Source organism: Misgurnus anguillicaudatus, chromosome 16, assembly GCF_027580225.2.
Source record: "Misgurnus anguillicaudatus chromosome 16, ASM2758022v2, whole genome shotgun sequence".
Classification (NCBI taxonomy): Eukaryota; Metazoa; Chordata; class Actinopteri; order Cypriniformes; family Cobitidae; genus Misgurnus; species Misgurnus anguillicaudatus.
In genome coordinates, this window is record NC_073352.2 from 34,948,020 (window position 1) to 34,965,014 (window position 16,995).

At 37.4% G+C, this 16,995-nt stretch overlaps 1 protein-coding gene across 1 annotated transcript; it reads right to left on the reverse strand.

The window, feature by feature from the left end:
- Positions 1–10,978: 10,978 nt before the first annotated feature.
- LOC129422895 (transmembrane protein 271) lies at positions 10,979–12,770 on the reverse strand. The gene has a single exon (XM_055179045.2). It carries the CDS (start codon positions 12,365–12,367, stop codon positions 11,579–11,581), a length of 789 nt encoding a protein of 262 aa, XP_055035020.1. The 5' UTR covers positions 12,368–12,770; the 3' UTR covers positions 10,979–11,578.
- Between the last annotated feature and the right edge of the window lie 4,225 nt (positions 12,771–16,995).

Consider the following 16,995-nt stretch of genomic DNA (forward strand, 5'->3'; position numbering starts at 1 on the left):
CAAATCCCTGCCAGAATCTGACTCCTCTCATAGAGAAATATGTGCATGATGTCATTTGAGGAAGCCAGTGCATCTGGTCTCATTTTCCTTTGTAAAAAAGGACATCTATGATATAATATTTTTTCCACACAATTGACAGAAATACCAGTGATCGATAATGTAATAAATGCAGAACAATTTTTGTATGTAATGGCAGCACTGTCATTCTGTATTTATATGATTTTCAGTGAATTGTCATGTGTGGATTACTCAGATCTTATTTTAATATTAAATCTTTGTGGGGCAGGGCTCAATGCAAATGCTTGAATATAGATTCATTCTTATCAAAGTTACAAAAGTGAATCATTTATTAATCATCCAATTACATGTGCATTTTATTTCTCAACTGTTAACATGACACACATTTTAAAAGACACAATTTTGCAAAGAATACAAAGCAAAAAAGCTATAAAACCTCCAGTATGCCCTGTAGACTTTCACCACATATTACTGCACATAAGCTTAGAGATTACTTTAAATTTTCACATAATCTTTTTTGAAGCTACAACATTCCTTTAACAACACACCGCTATTTTGCAGCACAGTTTACTTCTTACCAGAGTTCATCCAGACAATCATAAATAAGAGTCTTAAACAAGAGAGAGACTGCAGCTGCTGACCGAGCCAGAACAACATTAGTGTGACTCTAATGTGGCTTAATGAAGCACAAGAAAACGTATTTATGTTTGATTTGATGGAGGAGGAGTCTATTCTCCCTTCATAAAGCAACGCTTCAAAATCAGCCGCCCTGAGGTGAACCGCTCCAAAAACCAACGTCATAAAGCCAAATTGAACAAACATGTTTCATTAAACCTCTGATGGGAATGAACAGAATTTCTCTGGATATAAACTCATGCATTCCTGTTCTTCATTAGGAATCCGATCAAGTTTAAAGAAGCCTTGCGGTCGATTGCCACCATTAGTTTCAGAAACATGAGTCAGTTTTGGCAACGGCTCCAGTAATGGATGCACCATCTAATGAGAATTGAAATTGTCCCGTTCTAAAACCTTCTTAGTCACAGGAGAGATATGCCTTGAAATGTGCCTTTTCAAATTTGTAAAGATGATTAAAAACATGAATAAAAGCAGACAACAGATGTTTTAAAATGTTAATAAACATCTTCATCTCAAAGTTAAAATATTAATGTAAATTAAACCAATATGGCTGCTGCCACACAATGGTCAAAAATGGTCCTTAGCTGTCAATGGGCCTAACCTTTCAAAAAAATATGTTTTTTTGCCGACTAATTTGCCCTGCTGCCAGTCAGCCGCTTTATTGTTTTTATGTACCAAACTCAATTTTTTCAAATTTGGAATTCAATAGAAAAATAAGTTTCTGGTAAACTCAGAAACGTCCAATAATACCTCCACATCTCAAAACAATTAATCCTCAAAATCTGTATGTTCATCTGATACAGACTTAAACATAAGATCTGTTAACACACACACACACAGAGCTACTGAAGGAGCTGCTCTGAGAAACAGCCAATCAGTGCAGAGCTCAACATTATTATTCATGACCCTTTCAAATAAAGTAATAATAGATCATTTCATTCTGTAAATGGACATGTAAAACTGACTCTGGATAATTTTTGCACATAATAAAGCCACAAACCTACGATTGTATGTCTTATGTTTTTAACTAAATGGCGTATGCAGTCAGCAAATATTACTTCTGGAAGACGCACCGAAATCCTGGCCAGGACGCGTCCGGGAAGAATGGCACGTATGGTCACCCTATTTTACAGAATTCTTTACATTATGTAGGATGATTTTATGTAGAAAATAGTTATGCTGGATTCACATCCAAAAATCATCATTGGTTCCCTCACCATTGTTAACAATTAGCATATCCTATTAAATCTTACAAAATATTTAAAAGCAGATAATCTGTTTGTCAAGTCAGAATTTCCCTTAATTTAGACTTACAAAGTAACGCATTACTGTAATTACACTACTTTTAGCAGTAATGAGCATGTAACGAAGTATTTTTTTAATCAAGTAAAAAGAGTGTACACAATTTTAACACATTATATATTTTTTAATGTAAACATACAGAATATTTGTCTAAATGGTCTAAATGATATACATGATTAAACTAAGCTTACACATTAAGATAATTTCTAACAAAATTATATATTAGAGATATATTAGAGTCTTACGTGTATAACAGCCCAGTCTCACGAAATTTCGTTATATAGTCACGTATTTTTTATTAGTGGTGCTTGCATTTATGCAAGGCATCACTATTACTATTGCTCATACTTATTATTTATATCTTTATTTATTTATTCTTATATCTGGACACTTTTTCGGCGCGTAACTCGTCCCGCACGGTTTGTCGTAGACCAATGAAACAGGGCTCAAAATGACCGTCTTATTGAGGACACGTCTGCTATGACTTTTATAAGCGATCGGGTGTAGGATTTCCGAAAGGGGGGTGAAAAACCACCCGAAAAATCCCATTGACTTAACATTGGGCCCAACTTTGACGGGTCATAGCTCCGCTCAAGGATTTTGTAGAAACTTGTGGGTTATAACATTTGAAGAGGGTGGTAGGCTCTGTAGAACATACATCACAATGGGGTGTAAGTTGTACCCCTGGGGTGTAAGAGGCACCCGAAATTCCCCATTGACTTATAATGGGGCAGGGAACACGCCCATATAAGGGAATAAAACAGTTCCAGATGGGATATCTTTGCTTTACAGTGTCATAGAGATAAGTGGGTGGGCTCATTTTACTCGGGCATCCAATCAGTCTCTCAGGATCATTTCAGAGCTATTAAGCCACGCCCCTAGCAACCACTTTTGAGCACCCTAGCAACATCTCCCATAGACTGCCATTATAAAATGCCCAGACGGGATATCTTCGCTTTACAATGTCATAGAGACATGGGGGTGGGCTCATTTTACTCAGACATCCAATCAATTTATCAGGATAGTCCCAGAGTTATTAAGCCACGCCCCTAGCAACCACTTTTAAGCACCCTAGCAACCTAAAATTCAAACAGTTATACCTCAGCATCAGAACATCGTAGAGACACGGGGGTTGGACCGTTTTACTTGTGACTCGGAGTGTAACAACTGGTCACATCATTGGCCACTCCCAAGCCCCGCCCCTAGCAACCAAATAAGAGCACCCTAGCAACCGAATAAACAAAGCTTTATATCTCCGCATCAGAACATCGTAGAGACACGGGGGTTGGACCGTTTGACTCGTGACTCAGAGTATAATCACTATGGGATGCCAATTTTTTCCCTAGCAACCAAATACAGTACCCTAGCAACAGAGTAAACAAAGCCTTATATCTCCGCATCAGAACATCGTAGAGACACGGGGGTTGGACCGTTTGACTCGTGACTCGGAGTGGAATCACTATGGGATGCCAAATTTTTCCCTAGCAACCAAATACAGTACCCTAGCAACGGAATAAACAAAGCATTATATCTCCGCATCGGAACATCGTAGAGACACGGGGGTTGGACCGTTTGACTCGTGACTCGGCGTGTAATCACTAGTGGATGGCAATTTTCTCCCTAGCAACCAAATACACTACCCTAGCAACCGAATAAACAAAGCCTTATATTTCAGCATCAGAACATCGTAGAGACATGGGGGTTGGAGCGTTTGACTCGTGACCCAAAGTGTAATCACTATTGGATGCCAATTTTTTCCCTAGCAACCAAATACAGTACCCTAGCAACAGAGTAAACAAAGCCTTATATCTCCGCATCAGAACATCGTAGAGACACGGGGGTTGGACCGTTTGACTCGTGACTCGGAGTGTAATCATTATGGGATGCCAATTTTTTCCCTAGCAACCAAATACACTACCCTAGCAACCGAATAAACAAAGCCTTATATTTCAGCATCAGAACATCGTAGAGACATTGTGGTTGGACCGTTTGACTCGTGACCCTGAGTGTAATCACTATTGGATGTCAAATTTTTCCCTAGCAACCAAATACAGTACCCTAGCAACCAAATAAACAAAGCCTTATATCTTCACATCAGAACATCGTAGAGACACGGGGGTTGGGCCGTTTTACTTGTGACTCAGAGTGTAATCACTAGTGGATGCCAAATTTTTCCCTAGCAACCAAATACAGTACCCTAGCAACCGAATAAACAAAAAACCTTATATCTCTGCATCAAAACATCATAGAGACACGGGGGTTGGACCGTTTTACTTTTGGGTTGGAGTATAATCATATATTGTCCCGAGAATTTTGCCACGGCAAGCACCACTCACATTTTCTTCAGGAAATGTACCTATCTAGTTCTTTTTTTCGTGCTATTATCACGAATTTTTGCGTTTTTTTTCGTGATCGTATTACGAATTCCTGTTTTCGTGTGATTATAACGTATTGGTTACTCAACTGTTTTGTCCTATTTTCTTACCATTATCGCTTTGGTTTAGGGTTAGATTTACATAAAATGACATTCCTAACCAAACCCAACTCTAACCCTAACGCCAGGCGACATATAAAAAAATCAGAAAAAAATAGTATAAACCAATATATAAAGTGACATTCTAATTCAAGTACCAAATCTAACCCTAAACCGAAGCGACAATGGTTTAAAAATAGGAAAAAGCAGTTGAGTAACCACAAAAACAGTAACAGTAACACGAAAACAGGAATTCGTTATACGATCACAAAAAAACTTGATTTCGTAATAATAGCACGAAAAAATAATCAAAAAAATACGTGACTATCACGAAACTTTGTGAGACTGGGTAGCCCATTCATATCATTTTATTGTTTGACTGTTCAGTAGCCTACTGTTCATATTTACATTTAAAAAGCAGAAATAAAAGTAACTAAAAAGTTACTTTCCTTAGTACATGATAACTTTTGATCTACAGTAACTGGTAGAGTAATTCAATTACTTCTAAAATAAGTAACTAGTAACTGTAACTAATTACTTATTTTCAGTAACTTGCCCAACACTGCTAATAAATCACCTAAAATCTCCTCCACTGCACCCGTCTCAAATGTTGGAAATGAAAGTTCATGAGGAGAGTTGGGATCTTGGTAGACGTATGTCAGTGTGACACCGCATATCATCCACGCATGCACACAATTATCTTCAGTCATCAGTATGAGCAACTCTAAAACCACATCCACATGAATGATCTTATTAAATGCATGATTAATGACAATCACTGCATGGTATTATTCCTATGACAGCTTCAGGATAGTTATTGTACTCCATGACCTCACAGTACACAGTGTGGAAAATAACAGGGTGAAAAATCTGTCAAGAAAATCTGGGAGTCATATTTCACCCCAAAAAGTCAAAAAAAGAGTGAGAAAAGAAATTGTTTTGCTTCAGAACATGAAAAAGGATTGTTTGCGTTGTTGTCATTATTATTAAAAAATTAAGCAAAATTTAGCTATTGCATTACAGTATTTATTTCAATGCAATACTGCTCATTACAGTAATGAGAATCCAAATGAGAATTAATAACCAACTCAAAAGTAAACAGTGAAGATGCATTAAAAAAATTCATAAAAATAATGTCTAAAAATGCAACGCAAAACATCTTAAAGGGACAGTCAATCATCTTAATTTTATTTGGTGGCCAGATTTAAAGGGATAGTTCACCCAAAAATTGTTTGTAACAACCTGATGAACTATCCCTTAAATACGAGATTCAACAGCACACTTCCACGCTGTATATTTCTGTTCCTGTGTAGCTCAACTGGTACAGCATTGCATCATATTAGCAATGCATAGAAGGTCATGGGTTCGATACCCAGAAATACATGTACTGCTAACAAAATATAGTTTGAATGCATGGTCATTTGCTTTGAAGCACAGAGTCTTCCAAATATGTACAAAACACTAACAAGATCTAAAACTGAAGCTGAAACAAAAAGCATAATTAAAGTATCAGAATGATCCCGGCCACATATAAACTATAACAGACAAATATATCTCTCCTAAAAACAGAAGCATAGATTGTGCATAATACGAGCTGTTTGCTCTGAAGCCCTTACAACGTTGTTTTCATCATCTGCCTCGTGGGAAACCGCTCACTTGTGTAAAACTTTTGTCTCATTCATTTCTATTATTTTAACCAAACAAGGTGCTGTACAGTGCAATAAAATAACAGTTTTTGGTTAAAAAAAACCTTTATGTGTTTTATGTGACTGATGGTTCTTTAGGAACCAAAAATGGTTATTTTATGTCATCACCATGAGGAACATTTTAAATACCTTTAGTTTTAAGCACAAATAGGATAACAATAAGCATAAAAATAGAAACTATAGATTTCACCAGACTGCAAAAACCTTTACCTGAGTCATCTGTGCCATATACAGTTTTGTACCTTAACATGGTGAAAAGCCTTAAAAGATTCAGTCAAAGTCTGACAAAGCAACACATACTGAATGAATTCAATAATTTGAACAACAACACCTATAACTCAGACAACTGAATGGGTAGCTGAATAAACTCCAGGCCATAAGCATGTAATTAAACTAAAGCACTGTCGTTTCTGTCTGACAAATAAGCACTACATTTTGCATTAACCACTAAAATGAATATTACATTATCAAAATTAAAAAGCCGCAAGCATACACTTATAAAAAATAATAATAAATGAATATGGGGGAACATTGTGATTTTCTTGTCCTGGTCATTTGAATAATAGATAACACAAAATGGCTTAGTGAATTAGGCAACAAGTAAATGGCATTATGTTGCTGACTTCCATTAGCCAAATTAAACCATTCTGGAAAATCTACCATAAAGAATGAACAAGTCAACAGTGACTCATTTCAAAACTTTTACTGACCTTCAATGACATTTTCAAAGGATGTAAGTTACATTTTGCTGTAATTTCTACTTTTCGCTCTATGGCATCACTGTGAAAAACCTTTCACGCACCTTTATTTTTTTAAAGTGTACGCTTTTTAGAGACATAGCCTCCTTTCAGTCTGCTAATCTCTGTCAAAAATGAGATAATGATATTGCCGAATGCTTGGTACGTGTTATACGATAATGAAATATACTTTCACTTCAAATCTGCTTAATCCAGAAATCCTGGTTTGCTTGCAGAACATGAGACATTTCACAAGACATTTTTAAGATGTCAAATAAATCTTTGATGTCCCTAGAGTATGTTTTAGCTCAAAATGCCATATAGATAATTTATTATAATGTTAAAATTGAAACTTTGTAGGTGTGAGCAAAATGTGCCGTTTTGGGTGTGTCCCTTTAAATGCAAATGAGCTGATTGGTGCTGTGGTTGGATAGTGCAGATTAAGGGGCGGTAATATTATAATAAGATCCCTTTCTGACATTACAAGGGGAGCCAAATTTTAATAAGCTATTGCTTGCAAAAAATAGTTTACCAAAACTATGTTACTTGGTTGTTCTTATTCACATTTTCTAGGTTGATAGAAGCACTGGAAACCCAATTATAGCACTTAAACATGGAAAAAGTCAAATTTTCCTGATATGTCTTCTTTAAGTGCACAGAAAATGAATTGGATCAACAATATTAAAGTGTATCAAGACTTGTTACACAGTTGTTGCAAAGACTTATTGCACAGAGGTTTACCGAAAATATAGTATTAGAATATTAACTGATAAATTTTTGAGCCTTTTACCTTTATTACATTTACTTTTAATCAAAGTGAAGAGTGACTGGAAACTTTTTTAAAGTGAAGATTTGAGCATGTAGGGAGTAGGGAGCAAAAGACAGTGAAATTTGTTAAAAACCAATGAAATGACTAAAGTGACATTTGTGAAGCTAAGGCACTTAAATTCCTAACTATTAACATTTCCATTGCCGTTGAAATTAAGGTGAAATTACTAAACCTAAACATAAGAACCTGATAAAATTTTTTTCAAGAAAACATGTCTGACGGACTTACGCTGTAGATGGTTTTGTATCTGAGCTCATGGGCTATTCATTGCTCTGTTAGTTGTATGATTAACAAATTCTGCTATAGGGAAACTAGGACCAATGCTCTCCAAATCTGACACACTTCTGTATTTGTCATCTCTGTAACAGACACGAGAGAGGTGACATTGTGAACAGAAGCATGACAGAAATCTGATGCATAAAGGTTTGGTTAAAATATTAAAGATCTCGTCTGTTAAATGTAACAGGCATAGATCGATGTAAAAGGCAATCAAGCATGAGACAGATTTTAATATCATATAACATCTATATGCTCCACCCTTCAGTTTAAGATCTGTGCACATCCAATGGGTCAGACTCAGGGTTTGGGTGGTACGCGTGTCCCAGTTAGACTCTCCTGATAGATGGAGCTAGCAGAGCATGTTATTACATATTGATGAAAGATTACAAAGACAAACTTTTGATTTCTTTGCAATAACATGCACTGAAGAACCACTCACAATAAGACCAGCATGTAAGTTTTATACGTTCTCTAGTCTGAACTAACCCAACAACCAAATGGGTTTCCATTCAAAACAATCAAATCAGGGATCTGTGAAAGGACATCACATGAAATTGAAAGCTGAAAAATGAGACTGGAGTCTACCACCAACAAAGGACACACATCTGCACCTAACCAAACAATACGAGATGGACCTTATAGAGACTCTCTCAAAATATAATGAAGGCATACTCAAATATGATATTTAATAATGTAGCTATTAGTTGAGTTCACATTATAGGAGAACTAAAGCAAAAAGCTGCTGTACAATCTCATGTACAACATTCAGCCAGACTGAAATACACAGCTTTACAAACATACAATAAAACTGCAGACAAAATGCTGAATCGCATCACTGAGCTAAACATTTGGGGTCGTGATCTGCCATTACAAAACAAGACAATGCAAAACTTTTAATCATATTGCACAGTCACAACACCGCCCAGAAGATTTCTGCCTGACCTGCAATGGCTGAGATGGAATTAAAAACAATGGATTTTTCTTTGACATTTCAGAAAAGATAAAAAACAACCAAACAATGAACCCGAGATTAAGAGGAAAAATACTAGAATAATTAGAGGTCGACCGATAGTGGATTTTACCGATGCCAATAATTAAGTTGGTCCCTGCTTGCCGATAACCGATTAATCGACCGATAGTTTTTAAAATGACTGCTGGATAAAAAAGAAACATAAGATTCAAAGTGAAACAGTGCTGAAATGTATTACAAAAGTACTGAACCATGAAAATGTGCTAAATGTATAAATAAAATATATGAATTATTATAATAAGTATTGATAAGTAAATGCTTCTGTGAAGTCGCTTTGACGACAAACTTAGGTTCATACTGTTGTTTCTCTGCTAATGCAGCATCTATTCAGCAGATTAATTACTTCATACTGATATTTTTCTGTGTTTTCCCTGCTTCTATTAATGTAAAGCTGCTTTGAAACAATTACAAATTGTGAAAAGTGCTATATAAATAAAATTGAATTGAATTGAATATGAAGCAACGAATGCACTCTGAAAAACTATCGGTATGGGTTTTTTGCCGATTGTTTCACCTATGGGTGCAATTTAATCGATCTATCTCTAAAAAGAATAAAAAATTGCTTACTAGTATTATGTTAAGCTGTTTACTGTGACTCACCACAAGTTTTCACTGCATAAAAGAGACATTTCCATGAAATACCATGGTACCAAAGTTTGAAACCATAGAAACCTTACAAACCTGGATTTTTATTATAAAGATTAAGACAATCTGAATCTGAGAATCTGAAATTGCACTGCTTTTGGAACACTTATCAAATGTAAGCAAATCTTTGACGTGATAACTCTTTAATATAAAAATCATGGCTGCAAGATTTACCGCAATACATGAGTATCACAATATGATGGTACTACATTAGAAAGTTATGTAGTCAAAGTACAGAGAGACCGCCAAGACCGAGAGAGTGGTGATTTATTTTTTCCCAGAAATCAAGTAGAAATGTGTTTGTTATATAATTTGCAGATTTTGAATATATTTTAATATCATTTAAATAGATTTTACAACCTTAAAGCATTATCGTATCGCATATTGTACACCGCATTATTTAGCAAGTTATTGCATTTCCCCTTTATACTGTGCAGCCCTAATAAAATTACATTAAAACAAGATGATTTTTGAAACCTTCTCCAATCATGCTGAGAAAACATAGATCATTAGATTTATGCTGCACTCTTAAAAATTAAAAGTTAAACGGTGCTTTGCAGCAAAAAACTTTTTAGCCAAAGATTCTTGAGAGATTTCTTTCTTGCATTTTAGTAGTCTGTACTGTAATTTACAAAGATTTGGATATTAAGGTTTCTCTAAAGAACCATACACTTTAAGAAAAAAACATTTAGGAACCTTGTTTTTGTGCCAAAAATATGCATTTACATTTAACTGAATTAATAATGATCATGCTAATAATATCATTAAATTGAAAGTTTAAATGACAGAATAGAGATATTTTTAGTGGTCTCAGACTTCTTTGTTTGGTGTTTTGTAGATCCAGACAAAGCTTCACTTTTTACCATGTAAATGTTTACGACAGGTTTTGTTGTAAACCATAATATCCACTTACAATAATTGAACAGGCTTTTGGATATTGTCAACATGTTTGTAATGCTGTGTAATACCACAGATGAAAGCGTCGCTCTTTGAAGAAATCATCAACCCCCAGTGGCATCAGACTCTATTCAGCTGGACTCAAAGAGATCTTTCTAAAGACGGCAAATTGAAAACGTAAATGCATTTGTTCATTACATTAAACAACCTGATGTGCTTTGTGAACCAGATGAAACTTGAAAAAACAACCAAATCTGCATTTCAAAGACTTGTTGGTTACATATCTAATTAGACGGCGCAGCTAGAGAAAGGGTCAAGGCACCATGGCAACACCTGCTGCAGACCAACATACAGTACTGCCTCCTCCTGAAGACCACTGCATGCACAAAATATACTTTTTACCTTGGATTCAACAGCAACATTAGGGAAGAGTAAATACACCTTTTTATTCAGGAGCTAAACATAAGCAATATGAGGAAAAACAATAGCGCAACATCTACATGGGCAAGAAACTACATGGGCATTCCGAGTCATAAAATTAGGAATGTGTACAGGATTCCTAATGAAATTCTGCCATAATTTAAAGCCAAACCTCAAAGATCTGATACTTTAATTTGTTAATTAAATTTGTCATTTGGGAACATCTAAAAATAGGGCTCCTTTATGTTCTTCCCATTTAGGAAAAGCATTTGTGTTTGGTTATAATTTATGATATAAATTTCACTATAAGAATCCAATACATATTGACTAGGGGGAGGTTGGTAATACAATTGGTCGTGAGAATAAAAAACGTTGCATTTATACTTAAATAATCTTTATACTCTGTATATGTTTACCTTTTTCTTTGTAGTTTATGGACAACAGTTCATTGTCAGCATCGTTTCAAACTCCACTGAATAAAAAGTATTTTGGGTAACAGTAGCCTAATATATAAAGCTGTCATCCCAATGTAAGCAAGCTGCACTTCTAGATCTCAGTTTAGTGAGCTGAATGCGTGATTGTCACTGCAAAACCGCAACTTTCCCCTCAACTACTTGTTTCTCCGGGGAATATTTCATCGTAGGCGGGCGGCAACTCGTTGTGAAGTGGGTAAGAAAACGGGTACGTGAGGTTAAGCTCCGGATCCGTCTGTGAATACCCCGGCAGCTCCATGGACGGATGGCCCCTGCTGTGGACCTCCCCATCTACATCGTCCAACGTGTGAAACACCCCCAGATTGATATAGGACACCGGTTGAAACTCCCTGACAGCGAAGTCGCGCTCTTCGTTAAGGATAATCGTCCGTGCGCTCCGCCTCTGCAAGCGCCGTCTCCGGTGAAACTGCTCCGCTTGGTAGCGCTTAATAATCACCAAGTTCATCAGCCCTAGGATACACTCCAGTGTGTTAAGCACCGTCGAAGCCACCAGACCCCTCTGATACACTTTCAGCCGGTCGCACGCCGGGTTTACATCCATGGAATCGAGGCAATAGTGCGCGTACTTCCTCTCCACCAGCGAAACCGTGTCCCCGTCCACCACCGCGCCCGAGAACGCGGTGAGGACCCCCAGAAGAAAAACCAAGATCCCAAAGAGGAAGAAATTCCCACACCTGGGCTTGCCTTGGCAAAAGACCAGCGCCGTCCCCATCAGCACCTGCCCGATAGCCACCAGGATCCCGGAGTAAAACGCGCCGGCCACGGTGCCCAGATGGAAGTGCGCCCGCACCCTGGAGCCCAAAGTAAGGCATCTGAATCCCACTACCACGGCGCTCATGGCGCAGACGAAAAGCACGCTGCTGGAGACGATGGTGCACAGTCCTTTGCCACTCAACTTCATTATAATCCTCCTCGACCTCCTCGCCTCCTGACTCCTTCATCCTCCTTTGTCCTCCTCGTCAGCTCTTCTGGAAGCGCTGTCAGTTGGTGACATGACTCGCCGATGGTTGCGCTCCGACTCGCTTTGCAGCGGATTATTAATTATGGATAGGCTCCTTCTGCGGTAACGGCCCCCTAAAACCAACCCGAAGGTTGCGGTTACCTTCATGACCCTGTCGCTCCATCCATCCGATCCCTCAGGCGATGGTGCGCATTCCTTGTTAATGATGCTGGAGAGGGAAGTGTCCCCCTCACTCTTTCCCTCTTACTGTATACTGAGATCTGAACTTTACCGAGAGGATGGAGATCGGGGGAATGAGATCCGACCCCTACCGGTTTCACTTACCAACTACTGAAATGTGTCGCTCACGCACGGGGTTTTATTAACAACCATTGGTCACACTTTTAAAGGACAATCTCCACGTGAATGAAATAACAACAACCTGCAGGTGCTTTATAGGAAGTGATCATTTAAATACAGTGGGTTACTGACATCAGAATGTAATTAAAATTGTAAAATTAAAACTTAACACTGAAAAGTTCAAAAGATAATGAACCACAAAAGATAGATGGATTTGATAGATATATAGATACATAGATAGACAGACAAACAGCTAGCAATATTGTATTGCATGTTGTATATCACACAGTTTAGCAAGCTATTGCATTTTTCTTTAATATCGTGCACTACTAAGAAATTCATGTTCATTTTAAAATTCAGCTTTTCACTCAGATCTGTAAAGAGAAAAAAAATGTGTAATAAATCCTAGCAGCTCCTACAGATGATGAAAACTAAAACCATTATGAATTTATAGACAAACCAAAAACAAAATAAACAACAATGTTATCATCACAAATTTATTTATCGTGATATTAGCTATTATTTTGTGACAAGATGGATGTCAGCATCGTATGGGCATTTGACAGCTGAGAAGCTTCATGTTTTTGTTCTCCTCGGCAGCACATAATACATTTATGATTAAGTTATTTATAAGATTTGTTATAATGCTGCACAGAGCAGTAGGACATTAAACAGGAACACATTTGAGTATAAATATTTAAACATATATAAAGCTCTGCTTAGCATTGCCATAATGCAACAATCATTCTTAAAGCTATCTAGTCTTTGCATTTCAGATATCTCAATGAATCAGGAGTTTAAAAAAGCAACGAGCACAACCTGCAGACCTTACACAAGAGCATCAGAGGCTTTTCAAAGAAATCTCTAAAGCACCTGTTTGCAAAATGTGGGAGAAATGTCACAAAGGTCTGATTTTCCTCAGCAGAATCCTTTTAGATGTTTGAGTGGATCTCTCCACGTCATCTCCAAAATAGTGTCTGATGTGCAAATGATTGATCTTTTACAGACGCTCAGACGTGTCTCGCATGCGCAGCCACACACGGTCCTATTTTTAGGAGCGTCTTGTGTGTCGCAGCAAGTGATGCTGAAGGTGTTTGATGACAGTGGATTTTTCATCTGCACACACCGAGACGTACAGACCCACAATTGACTCTTTGTCTCACAAATGAGCGTGTTGCACCAATTTGGCACGAGAGCTGCACAGACAGACTGCCTGCACAGATATTATGCGGAGCAGACAAGCTATTAACGGCGTATGTTTTGCCCTTTGCAAAGCCAAGAATCAGAGATTTATAAAACAAAAACCAAAACTTTTGTGAACAGTTTGAATTTAATTGCTTTCTCTTTTTGCACAACCACAGACTTTAAAACTAAAGTAAATGTTTATGCTGCTGTCAACCATCAGAGTACTCTGTTGCAAAAGTTTGGTATTTTATAACAAACTAATAAATAAAACTTTTCTAAATGTGTTTCAAAGATAAATATGGTATAGTTAGAGTTAGAAGTTTATAAGAGATGACGTGAAGTTGAGAAGTACAATTAGGTTTAGTAATTTCAAGACTGGCTGCTTCCCCCAAACCCCCTGTAGAGACGAGGGCTGTTTCTTAATTCCCCGGAGAAACCAGTTTATCAAGCCAATACATACACATTAAAACAACGCAAATTACCCCCCAAAGCTCAGAATTGAACAATCATCTGTATGAAGCTTGTAATCACTGCTATTAACTGCTGTTCTGGCTGAGAAGCGTCTGATGTCGCACCTCACGCAGAGACTCAATGCAACATTCAATTCTACAAACCATCCAAGAGGGCAACTGTGTTGTGATACTGTTAAGCTAAAAAATAAAACTTTATACAGAACTGTTCTGAAAACAGAATTTGGTTTCTAATGTAACAGATGATTTTTTTCTTAGAAATAAGGCTTATGGCTCTTTCTGTTGTTCTCTCTTACCTGGGTTTAAATCCAGCTGCCAACTCCACCACCAGCTTCCCATCTGGGAGAAAGTCTGAGAGCGAGAAAAGTTAACAACAAGTTAATGGTCAGATGCATAATTTCTGTACAACTACACCAAACAGAGCTGCTCAAGCCCTTTATTTCATGGACCAACGGGTTTGCACCAAACTCATGTGATGAATGTTTTGTCTTGACCGTGTGGGATGAATACAAATGAATGTCAGCAATCACAAAACAAATAACTTACATTATTCCCTTGTCTTGCTTCCTCCAATGTCACAGATTTTGGACTATGTGCATTCTAGTTGTGCCAACAGTCAATGTGTTTTGTCATGATTTTTATGGCTCCAGAGAGATTCACGTCTCGTGCCAGCCAAACATCTGCCTTTTAAGAACAATTTGAATAGATTACAGACATAATTGTATTAAAGAGCCCCTATTTCCTTGTTAAAACAAATTTTTTTACACATAAGCTACCTTTTTGTAGTTCCAGGTACCGTGCCTTCCTCAAACACTTTGATTTTGTACAAAACTCATTGATCTGAAAGGTGCTGTGTCCCTGATTGGCCAGCTAATCTGTACGTTGTGATTGGTCTGAATTCCTCTGACATCAGTCGGAAATGTGACGCTCCTTACCATGTCTGAAAGATTCGCTCACAATGTAATGCTAACATTATGATAATGTCGGCATAGATATGTATAAAGATGTCTTATGGCGGAATCTCTAACGGCATCACTCACTCGTAGCATTGAGTTTAATGGTGCAGGTACTTTAAAATGACCATAACTTTTTTACCAATTTTCAAACGGTTTGGTTTCTTACAAACGTTATTAACGTGGCTATAATTCTGGATGCTTTAACATGTTTCATGAATTTTTTATTTATTTTTAGTATATGTATGCAGTGTCATAGGTACATCTGTGACGTTTATAACAAACCAAACGGTTTGAAAATCGGTAAAAAATTAAGCAAGTTATGGTCATTTAAAAGTACCTGCATCATATAAAACTTAATGCTACGAGTGAGCGAGCGCCCCGTGGCAAGATGGCCGCCAAAATGCGGACGTTCCACTCAGTTGGCCAGCAGCGAGGGCGAGACATCTAGCCTTTATACATATCTATGAATGTCGGTCTTTACATCACCAATCCTATGAAGTAAACTGTTGCCTACAATCCGTGTGTTTGTTGTAGTCTAAGAAAATAGATTTACATACAACGATATGTCATTGTTTACTTTGGGTACCTTTTGCATATCCTTAACATGAAATAATACACACTTACCAACCCTACTGAAAAATCCAGCTAAGACCATAAGCTGGTGAGCTGGTTTCAGCTGGTCTCCCAGCTTGGTTTTAGCTGGTATTGCTGGTGTAGCAAGCTGGTCTAGCTGGAATTAGCTGGTCATGATGGAAGACCAGCTGACCCACCAGCTTGACCGGCTTTCCCAGGCTGCGAGGACCAGCTTAGACAAGCTACTGCCACCTTAAACCAGCTAAAAGCTTATGCTGGATTTTTCAGTAGGGAAAGGAAATTAAAAAACGTGAATCAGACAATAGGTGCTCTTTATTAAGCTTTTTTGCTGAGTTGTTTAAGCAAACACAAAAGTTTTAATCACCACATACTGAATACTCTCTCACCAGTAAGTTAAACTATATTTTTTCATTTGTATTTTTATGTTTTTGAATTATACATGATGTTGAATGCTGTAAGATGACAGCAGATAAAACCAAAGAACAAACAAAACAGCAAATAAACAATGTTGGAAAAGAAATGATTTTAATAACTTTTTGCAGTATTTATGAACTTTCATGGTGATTTTTTTGTAATGTTTACAGACGTCAGTGTCCTTTCTGGTATCTGATTATCTGATGACAATTCAATTTAACCAAACAACAAGACCAATGTAAGGTTCTGAGTATTCATTTGTTTTGAATTTTGTCGAGCACAAGAGAGAGCGAGAGACAGTGAGAGAGCGAGAGAGACAGTGAGAGAGAGAGAGAGAGAGAGAGAGAGAGAGAGCGAGAGACTAGTTCTCTGAACAGATGCTCTTTGGCACGTGGTGACACCAGCTGCTTTTGATTTCTGCAGGAATTAAGCAGGAAACAAAAACATAGTGTGAACGAACTCTAAAGTTGCAGTTTTCTCACCATTTAAAATCTGAATGAGCAGACAAACAGGAAATCTCATTTGGAAAGACACACAAATCTCCATTCAGCCAAAGAATAAAAGGCATTTTAAGGGTTTGTGACGGCACAGCACGGAGGTGCCTGCAATA

What these genes read in the sequence shown, in the direction of transcription:
- LOC129422895 (XM_055179045.2), bottom strand. Translation starts at nt 12,367, where the DNA reads ATGAAGTTGAGTGGCAAAGGACTGTGCACCATCGTCTCCAGCAGCGTG.